General features: G+C 35.0%; 1 protein-coding gene across 3 annotated transcripts in view; it reads left to right on the top strand.

Moving 5' to 3' along the window:
* The window catches only part of CCDC122 (coiled-coil domain containing 122), a 45849-nt gene that overhangs the window by 5594 nt on the left and 20069 nt on the right, over positions 1-20186 (top strand). For 2 of the 3 annotated variants that reach the window (XR_008421028.1, XR_008421029.1), the window contains 3 exons: positions 5420-5818; positions 6581-6697; positions 17295-17532. Coding sequence is in view for 1 of the 3 variants with exons in the window: in XM_019447486.2 (XP_019303031.2) it covers positions 5420-5818; positions 6581-6697; positions 17295-17444 (666 nt within the window). In the remaining 2 variants the exon portion in view is untranslated. Of the gene's footprint in view, positions 1-5419; positions 5819-6580; positions 6698-17294; positions 17864-20186 lie in introns of those variants that run through there. The other variant, XM_019447486.2, reaches the window with a different exon arrangement.

Here is a 20186-nt window from a genome sequence, read left to right as displayed (position 1 = left end):
CACTATAATAGAGTTACTGTCCTTATAAGAAGAGGAGGAAAAGGGGCGCCTGGGTGGCTCAGTCGGTTAAGCATCTGACTTCAGGTCATGATCTCCCAGTTCATGAGTTTGAACCCGTGTCAGGCTCTATACTGACAGCTCAGAGTCTGGAGCCTGCTTCGGATTCTGTGTGTGTTTCTCTCTCTCTCTGTTCCTCCCCTACCAGAACTTTCTCTCTCTCTCAAAAATAAATAAGCCTTAAAAAAAAAAAAAAGATTAAAAAAAAAAAAAAGAAGAGGAAGAGAAACCAGAACTCTGTTTTCCACATGAGGACACAGGAAGAAGGCAACCATCGGCAAACCAGAAACAAGGTCATCACCAGGAACTGAATCTGCTGGCACCTTGATTTCTCAGAATTGTAGAAATAAATGCTTGTTATTTAAGCCACCTAATCTATGATGGCTTAACAGCCAAGCTGGCTAAGGCAGGTGCAAAGACCATCCTTTAGAGAAAGAATAATCTTTCAACAATGGTAGAGGACAGCCGCATGCAAAAAAAGGTGAACCTCAATTTTCACCTCATACCACATGGAAAAATTAACTCAAAATGGATTAGCAGCCTAAGTGTAAGAATTAAAGCTATAAAATGTCTAGAAAAAAACAGGAGAAAAGTTTAGTGATACTGAGTTTGGTAAAGATGTCTTAAATAGGACACAAAAATTTAAAAATTGGACTTCATCGGAAATATTTTTTAATTTCTACTCAAGAGACACTTTTAAAAATGAATATATGGTATATTTGTTGGGGCCCTATGGACATTTGGATTGTCATAGACTAGGAAAATTATTTGAAAACACATATGACAATGTGCTTATATTTACAGTATATAAACAAATCCTACAACTCAGGAAGGCAAACAACCCAATTAAAACCTGGACAAAATATTTGAATAGTCATTTTATTAAAGAAGATACCACAAAAGACAAGCAAATGAAAAGATAATATAAATATCATTCATCATTAAGGAAATGCAAATTATAACCATCATAAGATACTACTCTATACCACTGGAATGACTAAATTTAAGAAGACTGACCATACCAAGTATTGTAAAGAAGATGCAAGATATGGAAGAATTGGAACTCTCAGATCCTGTTATTTGGAATGTAAATACAACCACTTAGGAAACAGTTCACAGTTTCTTAAAAGGTTAAAATATATTTACTGTATAACTCAGCCATTCAGCTTCTAGATATTTGTTTACCCAAGAGAAATGAAAGTGTATACTCACTGGAAAACTGCATACAACTAAAATACCCATCAGAACAAAGTGTGGTATACCCATACAATGGAATGCTACTCATCAATAAAAAGGAAGAGCTAATGGTATATATAACAATACAGTGGTATCTAAAAGTAATTATGCTGAAAGAAGTAAGACTTAAAAAGTATATATTGTGATAATTTATTTATAAAAAATTCTTGAAAATGCAAACTTATCTTTAGTAAGAGACAGAAAATAAATGGTTGTCTGAGAATGGAAAGATGGGGAGGAAGGATGGATTGCAAAGCAGCAGGAGGAAGCTCGTTGGTAATGGATATGTTTATTATCTTAATTGTGGTGGTCTCAAGAGCATAAAAATAAATCAAAACTCATCAAATTGTAAAGTTTAAATATGTGCAGTTTATGTAAATTCTACCTCAATAAATCTATAAACAGAAAAAAAGAGAAGAGGGAGAGGGGAAGAAGAAGGGACAGAAGAAGAAAGAGGAGAAGTAAAAGGAGGAGGCATTGGGCATGAAGAAGAAGGGGAGGAGAGGGAGGAGAACAAAAAATATAGTTCTAGTGAAAGGATAGAAATGGATTGAAGGAGGAATTGACTAAAGCCAGGGAGAAACATTAATAACCTATTATATTAGTCCAGGAGAGAGAAGAAGTGATTACCAAATCAGTGGAAATATCTTTCCCCATATTGATCAATAGTGTTAATAGCCTCATCTAGCTGGCAGTGCATGTGTCCCTGTGCATCATTCATTCAATCATTTAATATTTATTGAGCACCTTCTTTGTACTAGGTACAATTTTAAGAACTGAGAACATAATACTAAAGAAAATAGACAAGGTTACTGCACCCAGGGGGCTTACTTTCTAGTCAGGGGAGGCAGGCAATAAAGAAATAAAATAAAAAAGGTAATTCCATTAATTGATGTGTTTCAAAGGAAATACAATAATGTATAGAGAGTAATGCAAGGAGAAGGATGGATGGTTAATCTATATTTTAATTCAGAGAAGACTATTTGAAGAGTAATAATAAAACTGAATTGTGGAAGACAGAGACCCCAATAGGTAATAACTAAAGGTAGACAAATCTAAGGTTGAGATCACAATTACTCTCCAATAGAAAGTCATTAGGCACATTTAATAAACAGAAAGGAAGGTGGAGGAGGGGAGAGTAGCATGTGAGAGGGATGGCACAGTAAATAGTGGCTAGAGGATATATGGCTTTGTAAGCCACATTAAGGAATTTGAATTTTATTATTAATGGAATAGGAAACCACTGGAAGGTTCTGAGCTGGGAAGTAACATGATATGATTTATGTTTTTGAAAGATTCTTCTGCCTGATATATGGAGCCCAGATGTGGGAGAGGGGGTGCGGAATGGAAATAGGGAGACCAGGCAGGAGTCCAGCCACATTAAAGAAATTGGTCAGAAGTGAATGTGGGATTTTATTTTGGAGGCCCAACCATCAAGTTCTGCTGAATTAGGCTGTGGGGAGTTAGGTAAAGGGAAGAATCAAGAATGAATTGTAGGTCTTGAGTATCTAGGTATAAGGTGGTGCAATTTATTGAAATCGGGAAGACTAGGGGAGGAACATATTGGGTGTGTCGATTATTTTCTGAACATGTATAATTGAGATGTCTATTGGGTATCCAAATAAAAAAATCAAGTGGGTATTTGAAATATCAGAACTGGAGATAAAAATAGAGGTTCCTCAACATATTGTATTTTTCTCTTTCTTGTCTCTGCCAGGAAAACGATAACTTGGTCTGACTTTTTAATGCATTGCCCCTTCCCAAAATTAAAAATTTATTTAAAGAGAATGGCCATACTAGACAAAAAAAGAAAAGGATGGATGATGGTCTGCAGAGTTGTTTTGGAGGGAGGATCTATAAAATTTGATTAACAGATATAGATAATAAGGAGGAGGAAATAATTAGGGATGGCTCCCAAAGTAGTACCATTCGTTAATTAGTTTGGGAATCCAGGGGTATGGTAATTCACATTTTTGGTCCCAATTCTTCATCCTTGTCTGTATTCATACCCTTCCCCATGTATCATTACCACGGGTGGGCATACTGTTACCCTTTGACTGTGAGTTGCATCATATGACTAGCTGGGATGTTAACAGATGTTATGAATAGAAGCTTGAAAAAGCTCTTCCATAATTCCATAAAAAGGATGCTTCCATTCTTTTGCATCTGCTATCATCATGGGAAGGATATGCCTGGTCTGGCCCACTAGAGGGTAAGATATATATGAAGCAAAGCCAAGACATCACAGCCAGCCCAGTCAGCCAAGCCAAACCATCTTACAGCCAGTCAATTCTCAGACATTTGAGCAAATCTAACCAATGTCAGCATCTAGCCAATTCCAGCTGTGAGCAATAAGTATGTATTGTTGTATGTCACTAAGGTTTTGTGGTCCTGACAATAGATAAGTAATGCAAGGAAGAACACTATGGGAAGGGGAGAAAGATTAGTCTGATTTGGGGACGTGGTGAATTTGAAATGGCCAGTGATACCTGGGTATAGGACTTAACAGCCAGTTATGTTCTGTGAATCATTGGCATACATGTAGCTCTAGATGTAAGTATGGGTAAGATTACCCAAGGAATATACATAGAATGAGAGGAGGAGATGACGATGGTTGCACCCTGAGGAAGACCTATATTTGAAGGAATGACTGAGATTGAGAAGGAATGTTCAGGTATCTGAGGAGAACCAGAGAAGAATGGTGGTGTGAAAACTATGTTTTAAAAAGGAGGTGCTGCTGTTGGTGGGAATGCAAACTGGTGCAACCTCTCTGGAAAACTGTAGAGGTTCCTCAAAAAGTTAAAAATAGAACTACCCTATAAGCCAGCAATAACACTACTAGGAATTTACCCAAGGGATACAGGAGTGCTGATGCATAGGGACACACATATCCCAATGTTTATAGCAGCATTTTCAACAATAGCCAAACTATGGAAAGAGCTTAAATGTCCATCAGGTGATGAATGGATAAAGAAGATGTGGTTTATATACACAATGGAATACTACTTGGCAATGAGAAAGAATGAAATCTTGACATTTGCAGCAACATAGATGGAACTGGAGGGTATTAGGCTAAGTGAAATAAGTCAGTCAGAAAAAGACAGATACCATGTGTTTTCATTCATATGTGGATCTTGAGAAACTTAACAGAAGATCATGGGGGAGAGGAAGGGGAAAAAAAAGTTAGAGAGGGAAGGAGGCAAACCATAAGAGACTCTTGGATAATGAGAACAAACTGAGGGTTGATGGGGGGTGGGGGAGAGGGGAAAGTGGGTGATGGGCATTGAGGAGGGCACTTGTTAGGATGAGTACTGGGTGTTGTATGGAAACCAATATGACAATAAATTATATTAAAAATAATAATTAAAAAAATAAAAAGGAGGTGCTGGTGGTGCACCTGGGTGGCTCAGTCGGTTGAGCATTCGACTCCAACTCAGGTCATGATCTAGGAGTTCCTGAGTTCAAGCCCTACATCAGGCTTGCTGCTGTCAGCTTAGAGCCTGCTTTGGATCCTCTGTCCTCTCTCTCTGCTCCTCCCCGACTTATGCTCTCTCAAAAATAAATAAAACATTAAAAAAAAAAGGAGGTGCTGGTGAGAAATGCCAACTGCCCCAGAGAGGTAAGGCAGACATCTTTATACTTATTTATAAATGAATAAAGTGAGGTTTAGGTTTAGATAGGGCAATTAAATTTGCTATATATGATCATACCAACTAGTAAATGGAAGTAAGGGCCCTAGAATATAGATCTTTTGATTTTTAACCTAGGGCTTTATAATTTTCATCATATTATCTTTCTTCAGTGCATACTTTTGATTCCATAAATATATTATTTAAATGATTGTAAAGTACGTTTTAGTATGAAATGTTAACACAAATGATAAATTTTAATATTTTGAATTAGATGAACATTAAAAAGTAAGAAATATATAATTCTGGGCTCACTTCAAGATTATAAGATAATTTGTTACTTATTGAATGGTTCTTTTTGTATAACAGTTTTTCAATATCTGATAAATATGTATTTTTATGTTGTGATTTTACATCGTGAATTATGGATCAAAACAATAGTATCCTCTTTTTTGAGTATCATAAATTAATAATAATAATATTGAAATATTTTACAGGATGAACTCCATGAGCTTGAAAAACAAATAGCATCTGTCTCTGCAGAAACTAAAGAAACAGAAAGGCAAATTTATCAGCAAGATGCTGCCATCGAGAATACCAAACTACAGTGTGGGAACCTGGAAACTCAAATCAAATCCTTACATACAGAAAATGTAAAGCTTAAATTTGACATAGAAGGAGCTCAAGAAGACTTTGAGGAACACATGATAAGATATAATGAATATTATGCAAAAATGAAAGAGCATAAAGATAGTTTGTGGGAGGCTGGAAGCAAAAGGTCATTCATGACTACACTCCATGAAAAACGAGATCTTGTTAGAAAACTAAAAACAATGAAAGAGGAACTTATGCAAAATCTCAAAAATCCAGAAGGAAACCACATAAAACAAGCACAGGTTTGAAATATCACTTACCAAAAGTTTTTCTATTACTCCTTTTTTCAAGCACACTTATTAAGTGATAAATTTATCATTAACTTAATAAAACACCCATAGCTGCTTTAACTAGATTTAGAAACTATTTTCACAACTTCTAAAAACTTAAATACATGAGTTATATAACAGCTATGCCAAATGAACAAATGCATAAAGGAATTGTTCTCAAATCCCGTGTGGATTAATACAAAAATTCAAACAATTGCAGTGAACAATTAATCCATTTTTTTGCAGAAACTGGTGACTCACAAAAACGTTGAAGCCCTAGCTTAAGCTAATGGATCCAACCAATTCAAATCAATTTAGTATGCGTAATGCTGTTATACAAACAGCATCAATTAATAATTGCACCTTAAGCATTTTCTATTTTTTAGAGTATTGTTTGAAGATGGGGAGATATAAATTTAAAATATCTATCATTTCTTGCTAGAGAATTTAAAAGTATCCTTTATACTGTTGCTGGGCAATTGCCACTATGACTACCACTTTTTTTTTATGTCTTATCTACATTTAGTTTTAATTTTATGTCTTTAAATCAAAGGTTTATTTGTTTGAATAACAGTTCTTTATTCTTTGTACCTATAGAAGTAATGTTCTAATCCTGTTTACCAAAATTAAATACGATGTCTAGTTTTTTTTAAATTATAGAAACATTGAAAATGTTGGACTTATATTGATCATTCATTGTTTGACTTGTATATTTTAAATTTTATAAATATGCAGGAAGACATTATAAAGCTGAAGGCTAAAATTATAGCTGTAAAAGAATCTATCATTGAAAAAACTTTCTTTCTTGAGGAAGAAGAAAAGACACATGAAAAATTAAGAAAAGAAATAGAGGTAAGTCTTAATTATCTGGATTTCAATGTTTTATGGTATCATTTCTTAACATATACTATATTTATAATTTACATAGTTTATTTTCAATTCCTAAAACAGCTAGAGAACAAAAAAGAACTATAAAAAGCAATAAAGTTCAAATCATTACCAGAAATAACTCTCTCATTCAGATACTTAAATATGTGAAATGTATTCAAAAAAGCAAACACTCATTCCTATTAAAATATGGCCTGGGAGGGTGCCTGTGTGGCTCAGTTGGTGAAGCATCCCACTCTTGACGTTGGCTCAGGTCATGATCTCACATCTGGGTTTCACTGAAGGCACAGAGCCTGGGTTCTCTCCCCCTCTCTCTGCCCCTCCCCCACTTGTGTGTGTGCTTGTGCATGCTCTAAATAAATAAATAAATAAAATAAATAAATAAATAAATAAATAAATACTTTAAAAAAATTTAAAATGTGACTGGGAATTATTCCAGGTCTCATTCCATCAACAACTTGGTACTCAATTAGTAGCTAGAAAGTAGAGGCTATCAAGTTACTAGATAGACATCACAAACTCCTTAAAATAGAGTAAAAGGCAATGGAAGTCATTAGTATCCTAATCCTTTCTGACTTCACATTTTCAATTATTAAGAATCAAATAAAAAAACTGATATGCAAAATTGAAAATGAAATTAAATTGGGGGTACCACTAGTAGACTTCTATGACAATTATTGTTTAAATAAATGGAGAACAAAAATAGAAAAGAATATGTTGTTGAGGAAATAAAAAATTATTTATTATTTGAAATTATTATGTGAAATTATTATTTGAAATAATATGTGAAATATTATGTGAAATAATTTTCACCCTTAAGACATTAATTTGAAACTAAAAAGATATGTTTGCTTGTGGCTAATTTAACACAATAAAAAAGCATCTGAGGAATTTGAAGATAAAAATCCTCACCTTTACAAAACATTTTTCTAAGAAATACCATTACTTTATCATATATTTAGTAGTAACCTAAATAAATGATTACTTTTTTACCTTCTGGATCAAGATTTATTATAAAACTAGAAACAGTAAGACACTATCAGCGGCATCAAAATAGAAGTACAATGATTAATGAAATAGAAAAAAGACTCCGGATATAATCCATCATAAATGGTACAAACTAAATAAGTTAGCCATGTGGGAAAATAAAGCAAATTTGGAAATAAAATTATATTTCTATCTTATAACACATACAACTACTTCCAGGAAGATTCAAGACAATATAGGAAACAAACTTAACCATTTGTGTCAGAGAACTATTTATTTTAAAAGACACACACACACACACACACACACACACACATACACACACACACACACACACACACAACCACATGATTAAATACTGCTTTTGACAATATCATAAATTTCTGGATTATTAAAATGTACCATTACAATAAAGAAGATAAGACTCATAGAAGGTATTTGTAATTTATACAAGTGACTAAGAGATGAAAGATGTCAAACAAGCCAGTAGAACACTGGATAAAATATGAAGTCTTATTTTTTGAAACATGAGTATCCAAAAACACTGGTAAAATTGACAAATCTAATTAATAATAATGGATTGATAATTAAAACCACAATGGGGTGCCATATTTAGTCCCTTAGATTATCAATATTACAGTTGGGAAGATATGGAGCACCTGAATTTTATTATTTTTAAATATAATTTATTCTCAAATTGGCTTACATACAACACCCAGTGCTCATCCCAACAAGTGCCTTCCTCAATGCCCATCACCCATTTTCCCTTCTCCCCCATCCTCCCATCCACCCTCACTTTGTTCTCTGTATTTAAGAGTCTCTTATGGTTTGTCTCCCTCCTTCTCTGTTTGTAACTAATTTTCCCCCTCCCTTCCTTCATGGACATCTGTTAAGTTTCTCAAGATCCACAGATGAGTGAAAACATGATATCTGTCCTTCTCTGACTGACTTATTTCACTCAGCATAATACCTTCTAGTTCCATCCACATTGCTGCAAATGGTAAGAATTCATTCTTTCTCATTGCCAAGTAGTATTCTATTGTGTGTGTGTGTACATTTTAATATAATTTATCGTCAAATTGATTTCCATACAACACCCAGTGCTCATCCCAACATGTACCCTCCTCCATGCCCATCACCTACTTTCCCCTCTCCCCCACCCCCATCAACCTTCAGTTTGTTCTCAGTCCTCAAGAGTCTCTTATGGTTTGCCTCCCTCCCTCTCTGTAACTTTTTCTCTTTCCCCTTCCCTTCCCCCATGATCTTCTGTTAAGTTTCTCAAGATCCACATATGAGTGAAAACATATGATATCTGTCTTTCTCTGACTGACTTATTTCACTTAGCATAATACCCTCCAGTTCCATCTATGTTGCTGCAAATGGCAAGATTTCATTCTTTCTCATTTCCAAGTAGTATTCCATTGTATATATAAACCATCTTCTTTATCCATTTGTCACTTGATGGACATTTAGGCTCTTTCCACAATTTTGTTATTGTTGAAAATGCTGCTATAAGCATTGGGGTACATGTGCCCCTATGCATCAGCACTCCTGTGTCCCTTGGATAAATTCCTTTATTTATTTATTTATTTTTTTTTTTTTAATTTTTTTTTTTAACGTTTATTTATTTTTGAGACAGAGAGAGACAGAGCATGAACGGGGGAGGGTCACAGAGAGAGGGAGACACAGAATCTGAAACAGGCTCCAGGCTCTGAGCTGTCAGCTCAGAGCCCGACGCGGGGCTCGAACCCACAGACCACGAGATCATGACCTGAGCCGAAGTCGGACGCTTAACCGACCGAGCCACCCAGGCGCCCCAATGCTTGGATAAATTCCTAATAGTGCTATTGCTGGGTGGTAGGGTAGGTCTATTTTTAACTTTTTGAGGAACCTCCACACTGTTTTCCAGAGTGGCTGCACCAGTTTGCATTTCCACCAACAGTGCAAGAGGGTTCCCATTTCTCCACATCCTTGCCAACATCTGTTGTTTCCTGATTTGTTAATTTTAGCCACTCTGGCAGGTGTGAGGTAGTATCTCAGTGTGGCTTTGATTTGTATTTCCCTGGTAATGCGTGACATTAAGCATCTTTTCATGTGCTTGTTGGCCATCTGGGTGTCTTCTGTGGAAAAGTGTCTATTCATGTCTTCTGCCCATTTCTTCACTGGATTATTTGCTTTTTGGGTGTGGAGTTTGATAATTTCTTTATAGATTTTGCATACTAGCCCTTTATCTGGTATGTCATCTGCAAACATCTTTTCCCATTCCGTTGGTTGCCTTTTCGTCTTGTTGATTGTTTCCTTTGCTGTGCAGAAGCTTTTTATCTTGATGAGGCCCCAATAGTTCATTTTTGCTTTTATTGCCCTTGCTTTCAGAGATGTGTCGATTAAGAAGTTGCTGTGGCTGAGGTCAAAGAGATTGTTGCCTGTTTTCTCCTCGAGGGTTTTGATGGTTTCCTGCCTCACATTTAGGTCTTTCATCCAGTTTGAGTTTATTTTTGTGTATGGTGTAAGAAAGTTGTCCAGTTTCATTCTTCTGCATGTTGCTGTCCAGTTCTGTCAGCACTATTTGCTAAAGAGACTGTCTTTTTTCCATTGGATCCTCTTCCCTGCTTTGTCAAAGATTAGTCGGCCATACATGTGTGGGTCTAATTCTGGGTTCTATATGCTATTCCATTGGTCTATGTGTCTGTTTTTGTGCCAATACCATATACTGTCTTGATGATTACAGCTTTGTAGTAGAGGCTGAAGTCCGGGATTGTGATGCGTCCCGCTTTGGTTTTCTTTTTCAACATTACTTTGGCTATTTGGGGTCTTTTGTGGTTCCATACAAATTTTAGGGTGTTTATTCTAGCTCTGTGCACTCTGACTGGGATTGCATTGAATGGGTAGATTGCTTTGGGTAGTACTGACATCTTAACAATGTTTATTCTTCCAATCCAAGAGCATGGAATGTTTTCCCATTTCTTTGTGTCTTCTTCAGTCCTTCATAAGCTTTCTATAGTTTTCAGCATACAGACCTTTTACATCTTTGGTTAGGTTTATTCTTATGTATTTTATGGTTCTTGGTGAAATTGTAAATGAGATCAGTTTGTTTATTTCTTTCTGTTGCTTCGTTATTGGTGTATACAAATGCAACTGATTTCTGGACATTGATTTTGTATCCTGCGACTTTGCTGAATTCATGTATCACTTCTAGGAGTCTTTTGGTGGAGTCTTTTGGGTTTTCCATGTAGAGTATCATGCAAAAAGTGAAAGTTTGATTCCTTTGCCAGTTTGGATGCCTTTTATTTCATTTTGTTGTCTGATTGCTGTGGCTAGGACTTCCAACACTATGTTAAACAACAGTGGTTAGAGTGGACATCCCTGTCATGTTCCTGATCTCAGGGGAAAAGCTTTCAGGCTTTCCCATTGAGGATAATACTAGCTGTGGGCTTTTCATATATGACTTTTATGATGTTTAAGTATGTTCCTTCTATCCCGACTTTCTTGAGGGTTTTTATTAAGAAAGGATGTTGTACTTTATCAAAGACTTTTTTGCATCTATTGATGGGATCATGTTTCTTATCTTTTCTTCTGTTCATGTGATGGATCACACTGATTGATTTGTGAATATTGAACCAGCCCTGCAGCCCAGGAATGAATCCCACTTGATCATGGTGAATAATCCTTTTTATATGCTGTTGAATTCAATTTGCTAGTATCTTGTTGAGAATTTTTGCATCCATGTTCATCAGGGATATTGGCTCGTAGTTCTCCTTTTTTGTGGGGTCTCTGTGTGGTTTAGGAATCAAGGTAATGCTGGCTTCATAGAATGAGTCTGGAAGTTTTCCTTCCATTTCTACTTTTTGGGACAGCTTGAGAAGGTTAGGTATTAACTCTGCTTTAAATGTCTGGTAGAATTCCCCAGGCAAGCCATTGGGTCCAGGACTCTTATTTGTTGGGAAATTTTTGATAACTGATTCAATTTCTTCACTAGTTATGGGTCTGTTAAAATTTTCTATTTCTTCTGGTTTGAGTTTTGGTAGTGTGTGGGTGTTAGGAATTTGTCCATTTCTTCCAGGTTGTCCAGTTGTTGGCATGTAATTTTTCCTAGTATTCTCTGATAATTGCTTGTATTTCTGAGGGATTGGTTGTGATAAATCCATCTTAATTCATGATTTTATCTATTTGGATCCTCTCCCTCTCTCTTTTTGAGAAGCCTGGCTAGAGGTTTGTCAATTTTGTTTATTTTTTCAAAATGTCAACTCTTGGTTTCATTGATCTATTCTACTGTTGTTGTTGTTTTTTTTAATCTATATTGTTTAGTTCTGCTCTTATCTTTATTATTTCTCTTCTTCTGCTGGTTTGGAGTTTCTTTGTTATTCTGCTTCTGGTTCCTTTAGGTGTGCTGTTAGATTTTGTATTTGGGATTTTTCTTGTTTCTTGAGATAGGCCTGGATTACAATGTATTTTTCTCCTAGGACTGCCTTGCTGCATCTCAAAGAGTTTGGATTATCGTGTTTTCATTTTCATTTGTTTCTATATATTTCTTGATTTCTTCTTTAATTGACTGGTTGACCCATTCATTCCTTAATAGGATGTTCTTTTACCTCCATGCATTTGGAGGTTTTCCAAAGTTTTTCGTGTGGTTGTTTTCAAGTTTCATAGCATTATGATCTGAAAGTGTGTATGGTATGATCTCAATTCTTCTGTATTTATTGCGGGCTGTTTTGTGACCCAGTATGTGATCTATCTTGGAGAATGTTCCATGTGCACTTGAGAAAAATGTATATTCTGCTGCTTTAGGATGAAAAGTTCTAAATATATCTGTCAAGTCCATCTGGTCCAGTTATGATTCAGGGCCCTTGTTCTTTATCTATTTTCTGTCTAGATGATCTGTCTATTGTTGTAAGTGGAGTATTAAAGTCCCTTGCAATTACTACATTCTTACCAATAAGATTGCTTATGTTTGTGATTGTTTTATATATTTGGGTGCTCCCAAATTCAGTGAATAGACACTCATAATTGTTAGCTTTCCTGATGGATAGACCCCGTAATTATTATGTAATGCCTTCTTTATCTCTTGTTACAGTCTTTAGTTTAAAGTCTAGTTTGTCTGATGTAAGTATGGCTACTCCAGCTTTCTTTTGACTTCCAGTAGCATGATAGATGGTTCTCCATCCCCTCACTTTCAATCTGAAGGTGTCCTCAGGTCTAAAATGGGTCTCTTGTAGACAGCAAAAAGATGGGTCTTGTTTTTTTAACCATTCTGATACCCTATGTCTTTTTATTGGAGCATTTAGTCCATTAAATTCAGTGTTATTACTGAAAGATATGGGTTTAGAGTCATTGTGTTATCTGTAAGTTTTATGCTTGTAGTGATGTGTCTGGTCCTTTGTGGTCCTTGCAATCTTTCACTCACAGTGTCTCCCTTAGGATCTCTTCTGGGCTGATTTAGAGGTGATGAATTCCTTTAGTTTTTGTTTTTTGGGAAAACTGTTATCTCTCCTTCTATTCTGAATGACAGGCTTGCTGGATACAGGATTCTTGGCTGAATCTTTTTCCTGTTCATCACATTGAAAATTTCCTGCCACTCCTTTCTGGCCTGCCAACTTTCAGTAGATAGGTCTGCTACTAACCTTAAGTGTCTACCCTTGTATGTTAAGGCCTGTTTATCCCTAGCTGCTTTCAGAATTCTCTCTTTATCTTTGTATTTTGCCAGTTTCACTATGATATGTTGTGCAGAAGATCAAGTCAAGTTACATCTGAAGGGAGTTCTCTGTGGAGTACCTACATTTTAATATACTGTTGGTATGAGTGTAAATTGGTAAAAAGTATTTTGGAAAGGAATTTGAAATTACCTAGTAATTTTTAACTCTAATATTCTTTCTTGAGGTAAATTGTTGTAAGAGTAGGTACACAAATGAAAAGGTTTAGTTTGACTAATTTTGACTAAGATATATATTTACACCTGTTATTACCGTCACCTAGATCAGGATAGAACACCTACCCATCATGCTTACGAAGTTCTTCTGTGCTCCTTCCCCCAGGCTACCACTATTCTGGTTTTTAAAAATAACTTCATTGAGATATAACTTGCATACCATATAATGAATCCATTGAGAGTGCATAATTCAATGGTTTTTAGTATATTTATCAATAATTTGTAACCATTACCACATTTAATTTTAGAAATTTTCATCACCTCAAAAAGGAAACATCATACCCTGTAGCTGTGACCTCTTCTTTTGTCTATTTTGTTTACCTATATTTTTGCTCTACCATATTCTTCTTTCCTACCTGATGCTCTAAAATTCCTTCTTTTATCATTTCCTGTCTCTTTAGAAAAATAAATTCATTCTTTTTAGAATAGGTCTGCTGGTGACAAAGTGTTTTAGTTTTTTTTCATTTGAGAGTGTCTTGGTTTCCCCTTCACTCCTGATGGATATTTTTGATGCATATAGAATTCTGGGTTGAATATGTTTTCACTCATATGTGGGTCCTGAGAAACTTAACAGAAGACCAGGGGGGAGCGGAAGAGTGGAAAAAGTTACAGAGAGGGAAGGAGGCAAACCATAAGAGACTCTTAAATACTGAGAACAAACTGAGAGTTGATGGGGGGGTGGGGGAGAGGGGAAAGTGGGTGATGGGCATTGAGGAGGGCATCTGTTGGGATGAGCACTGGGTGTTGTATGGAAACCAATTTGACAATAGATTATATTTAATAAAATTAAAATAAAATAAAATAAAATAAAATAAAATAAAATAATTCTGGATTGAAAGTTCTTTCCTCATTTGAAAAATGCTGTGCCACTTCTTTCTGACCTCCATGATTTCTGATGAAAAATCCTGTCATCCAAATTGTTTTTCTCCCTATAGATGAGGTGTTCTTTTTTTAAATTGAAATTTGATTAACATACAGACTTCATAACATCATAACATAACATAACAACATCATTTTGGGTATTATGCAATATATCAGTTTTATACATTACTCAGTGCTCATCACAATAAATGCATTCTTAATCCCCTTTACCTACTTTACCCATTCCCCCATCCAATATCCCTTCAGCAACCACCAATTTGTTCTCTGTATATGAACAATACGGAATTTTGCAACATATTTTATATAACATTCTTCTCAAAATAGGGTAGCAGCCATTTGATTTTCAAAAACTGTCTCAAATAGCACATGACTCCTTCACTTTTCTATGTGTGTGCTACATTCCTTACAAAACCCCTTCTAATGATACATGTCCTCCTGAACTTGCATTCTAGTTGGAGACATAGACATAAACAATATATGTAAGTAAAATATATGGCATGTTAGCTAAGGATAGGATTAAGGACAAAAAAATGGAGCAGAGAAGGGAATATGTAATATATGTGGTGTAAGGAGAGAGAAGGCGAAATATTATATCTTCTAGCCATCAAAAGCTGCACTGAGGAGGTCTCTTTCAGCAAAAATCCTAAAAGAAGTGAAGGAGCTAGGCATGCAGATCTGAGTGAGAGCTTTCCAGGAAAAAGTAAATGCAAGTGCAAAGGTCTTAAGATGAGACCATTCCTGGGCTCAGAGATTAGAAGAGCAGTGTGGCTAGAATGGAGGGAAGGAAGAAAACAGTAGTGGATGAGGTCAGATTTGGCTTATACAGGGCCTTGTTTTCTTTTTGCCACTGTGTTTTGTGACCACCACCTCTCCTTCATTATTGCTTGTTTCTTCCTAGCCACAAACAGTAACTAAATGAGAGTAGTGGCCCATCCACTTCCTAGAGGCAAAAAGTTACTTTCTGTACAGAACCATTTACATCCTTGGCTGCCTACAGATAATCAAATTTGAACATTAAGACACATCTCAAAGTCTGAATGTTATCAGTAGAGGCTGAACAAATGGCTGACTTTCAAGAAGGCTCACAATGTGAACTTTGCCTTTACAAAGTCACTTCTTGTCTCTCTCCCTCTCTCTCTCTTTTTTCCCTTTCTTCATTTGTTGTATGCATGGGGGGGTTGTTTATTTGTTAATTTCAAGTTTTTATTTAAATTCTAGTTAGTTACCAGAGGGAAACGGGTGGAGGAGGGATGGGTGAAATAGGTGATGGGGATTAAGGAGTGCACCTGTCATGATGAGCACTCCATGATGTATGGAATTGTTCAGTAACTATATTGTACACCTGAAACTAATATAACATTGTATGTTAACTAGCTGGAATTAAAATGATACAAAATAAGACAAAAGAAATATTGGCATGTGAAAAAGAAAAAAATAAAGTCACTTCTTGGCCAAACTGCCTTTTAGCCTTGTGAGCTTAGAAACTTAATCTTGTTAGTATCCCAGAGTTGCTTAGACATAGAGAGATGCTAGTAAGTTCACAAGAAACTGATGTATAAAACTCAAATATCAGCTTATTAATTTACAATAATAAAACTCTCAAGGAAACCAGATAACTTATGTCAGCCATTGGTGCTTCTCCCTGTAAGGGAACTACATTGGAAGCCAGGAGTTGGTTAGTGAGCATGGAAATCAAGTCAGTCATCTGAGTTTGAATGTTCTTGGCCTCTGGCTCTGGGTGCTCAAGGAGCCAATCCCCATAACACAATTATACTTGTCAGATAAACAGTTCCTACCAGCACATGACTCCTTAACTTTCCTATGTGTGTGCTACATTCTTCACAAAACCTCTTCTAATGATATATTCTTTCTTTAGGTGTATTAATACCTTTTGTGACATCTAGCTATGACTGGTGATCTGGAGTCCCACTAAGGGTACCTAGTACATCTCTACTGTGATCCATTGTGTATTAGTTTCGTAGCTTACTACTGAAGAATAATTTTAGAAGCATGCTACTATGCAACTGACCAAATTTACTGATTAAACAAAAATTTGTTTTAGTTATTTTATTGCTATGAATATATTCTATGAACAGCAGTATGTGCACATTCAGCAACTATTCTCTCCTTATGAATATATTCTATTTAATATACCAGTGGATATAATATATAAATATATTATGTATAGTGGGTATGTATATTTTTATATAGAAATATAGATATAAATATATATCCTCTTAAGTATATTCAATGTATAAAAAATCTTTTTGAATATAGTTTCACATCTAATATGATGTTTCAGTTTATATTAATTTATTTCTAACCCTTTTCAAGTCATGTTTTATTTTGTAAACATATTAGCAGGGTTAGTTCACCAGTTTCAATGAATTATCTGAACTTAAAGAATTAACAAAAATGAAAACTTAGAATGACATAAAGTTTATAGAACTTTATGTGAAGTGTCAGTTGACAAGTTTTCACTTTATCTTTATGGTAGTATTTTGATGTCTCTGTTCCCATTCCCCTGATGCTGTTGCAGAGCTGTATTTTGATATAATTTATTTTTTTATAATCATGTATGTCTTATTTTATGCATTAAAAGCATTATTCTGAGGAGTCCGTAGTCTTCACCATATTGTCAAAAGGACCCATGGCATAATAACGGTAAAGAAGGTCTGAGCTAAGGCAGGAACTTGGAAACAAAACGAGTGACCTTTGGTGGGGGAAAAGCAGAGGGGAGATTCAGGATGTGTACTCTTGTTTTAACAGGTACAACATAAGAGATATAATGCAATTCTTAAGCGTTTGCATTGTCAAGTGAACAAGCTTCGGTCAAATAGAAGACAATGGCAATCGAACATTCAACAACTGGAAAAAACTGCAGCTGAACTGAGAAAACGCATTGGAATGAAATACTAACGTGGCTAAAGGGCAATGTAGAACATAGACTGTGCCAACAAAACAGAAAATTCTTTGGATTCTTAACAACCAGCATCTACTACCAGAGGTCTGTCTTAATAACAGATGTATTTTCTCTCTCTCTCTCTTTTTTTTTTTTTTTTTGAATCAGTTACCTGTTTACCTTCCAAGCCTACAATTGACAACAGTAGAGAGACAATAGGAATGCTTATGTAAGAATAGTGCAAGATTCTATATAAACACTTTGAGTGTATAAGATAAACTGTACTCATGATTCTTATTTTATAAATGTGTTGTTTGCACTATCATATGAGGTAAAAATTTAGAAGGAAAGAAACACTTGAAGTTATAATGATTTATTTTAAATGATTTATTTTAAATGATTTATTTTAAATGATTGTTTCAAACATTTTATTAAAACTTGCTTTTTTACCGCTGCCTTCACAGTAGTCCATAAATATTGACATTTATAATAATGTTGTTATATGTTCAGTGCTTCAGGTACTTTACTCAGTTTTTTATTCTGAAGGTAGCAATCATTTTTTTCTTTGTTATTAGATAACATAATTTTAGAGTGTTGCAATGCATAAAATTTTTTACTTTTCTGTCTGTAAATTTGTTAGTAATATTCTGTGATGAAATTGATGTTATAGCATCGTGCAAGGTAAATATGAGCTCTTAAAAAAAGAATATTAACCAGTATACACTACCATGTATTTTTTCTCACTGAAAGTCATATACTATGTCCATGGCAACATTTCAAAATTTAACTTGATACTAAGATAAAAATCCTCCTTCTTATGGCTCCATTGAATCAAATTTTTAGGAACAAAAAAGTATTGAAGATAATGGTTTTTAAATATTTACTTTTAGGACTTAATGCTTTGAAAGCAACAACATCAAAAAGGTATCTCAAGTCCATTTTCTCCTCACCTTTCTTTGTGCCTACGACCAAGTAAGAGGATAGTTGATATAAAACCTGACATAAATAATCTTGTTATGTCTAACATTAATAATCCTATTATGAATTAGCATGGCTCAATATGGCTAACATGTCAAATATCTTTGCTGTTAACACAATCAGCCTTGGTGCATGACTCAGAAATGCAGTTAGACTAAAAATGGCTAAACCTGCAGATTGTAGAGAGTATCCACTATGCTCAGCGGAAGACAAGGCTGACACAAAGGCTGATGATATAAAAAATATTTCAGTGTAATTTGCATATTTAAAAGGTTATTTTTATAATTATACTTTATAATTTTATTTACAGTTTATAATAGGAAAATTCTAGCTTTCTAAACTTTTTAAGCTTATAATAGGTTTCAAAATATTTGTACGTGATAGCTAAACACCTTGAGTTATATTTGTGAAAGTTATTTTTAAATTGAGATAGAAAAATAGGTTTAATCTGCTTAAGATAATGTGTTCTATTTGAGAAAGTTGTTTTTAATGTAGTTTTCTGAAATACCCATGATAACAATACATGTACCTATTTTAAATTTTGTGACAGATGAAAGAATTATTTGAAAGAGAAATTCTTTTCTTTCCTTTCTCTTTCTAATCTTGAAAATCATTTCAGATGATGGAGGCTTTCAGATTAACCAAGAAGAACTAAAACTTGAGGTATCCTCAAGCCTGATCATATAGTTAGTGGATATGATATCTCAACATAATCATAAACTCTGAAGTTAGAAAATGAAGTAATTTTTTTAAATTTCTCTATAGCCGAATCTAGGTTAGAATATGAGCTCTTCTGCTTAATGGCCTTTGTCACATACACTTTTACCTTACAACTCAGTCTATTTTGAGTAATCATTCAGTTCAGATTCTCCTTCTTCTCATTTTCTTCTTGGAGGTAGTCTAAATTCCTGGAGCAGGGGATGGGCAGTACACTTACATTGTTTGTCATCAGGGGAAGGGTCCTGGTCCAAGTAGCATTCTCACTGGCCTCTGCAGAGCTGTAACCCATCTTCTTGGTCTTGAGGAGTTTGCCTATGCCACACCTGCAGTTGTTGTCTCTAATTAATGTGGTCACCCTCCTCACCCAATCACAAGGTCTCTTCTGCTCATGTTTACTTCTCTTTTTCTGTATGTAGGACAAATTTTACCTCGTTGGGGCCTGTTATTCTACTCACGAATTCTTCCTTACTCTTTGATTCCTGGTATAAAATGAGTCTTTCAAGTCTCTCAGTGCTTTGGAGCTCAGCAAAGTTTTCTCTCAAAATGCCCCATGTTCTGCAAAGGAAAGCTATGATTTTAACACTATTGTGTCTACTGTGGACTCTTTCAAAAGCCTAATGTGAAGCTCAAAGCTGATAAATGACTTCTAAATTCTGAGTAGTTGTGTCCTGACTCTAGCCTGCTAAGTTCTCTTATCTAAATGATCAGGAAAAGGTAAGTAGTACAAGGAAGCAGTGGGAGGAAAAAAACCTACAGTTATATATCAAAATATTACTTACTACATGTGCAATCTATAGGCAAATTATAGTTGACCAATGTGAATAAATTGATATCTACTTTTAAGTCATATATTAACAGTGGTGATTTCCATTGTCAAAGCAGCTATCATAGGCACTGTCATGGACAGTATAAATGATCTATATGTTATCTGTTAGGCCATGTTATTCTAGTCAATTGATTACTCATGTTATTTTCTAAAAGACTAAAGATATGAAATAGCAACAATAGTAACATAATTGAGCAACTATGCAATGCCCTATTTGGCAATTTGCATACATTAA

The sequence above is a fragment of the Panthera pardus genome, unplaced genomic scaffold (genome assembly GCF_024362965.1).
Source record: "Panthera pardus isolate Hobbes unplaced genomic scaffold, ASM2436296v1 HiC_scaffold_1, whole genome shotgun sequence".
Taxonomy (NCBI): domain Eukaryota; kingdom Metazoa; phylum Chordata; class Mammalia; order Carnivora; family Felidae; genus Panthera; species Panthera pardus.
Note: the sequence above shows the minus strand (reverse complement) of the source record. Positions and strands in the feature narration are given on the sequence as shown.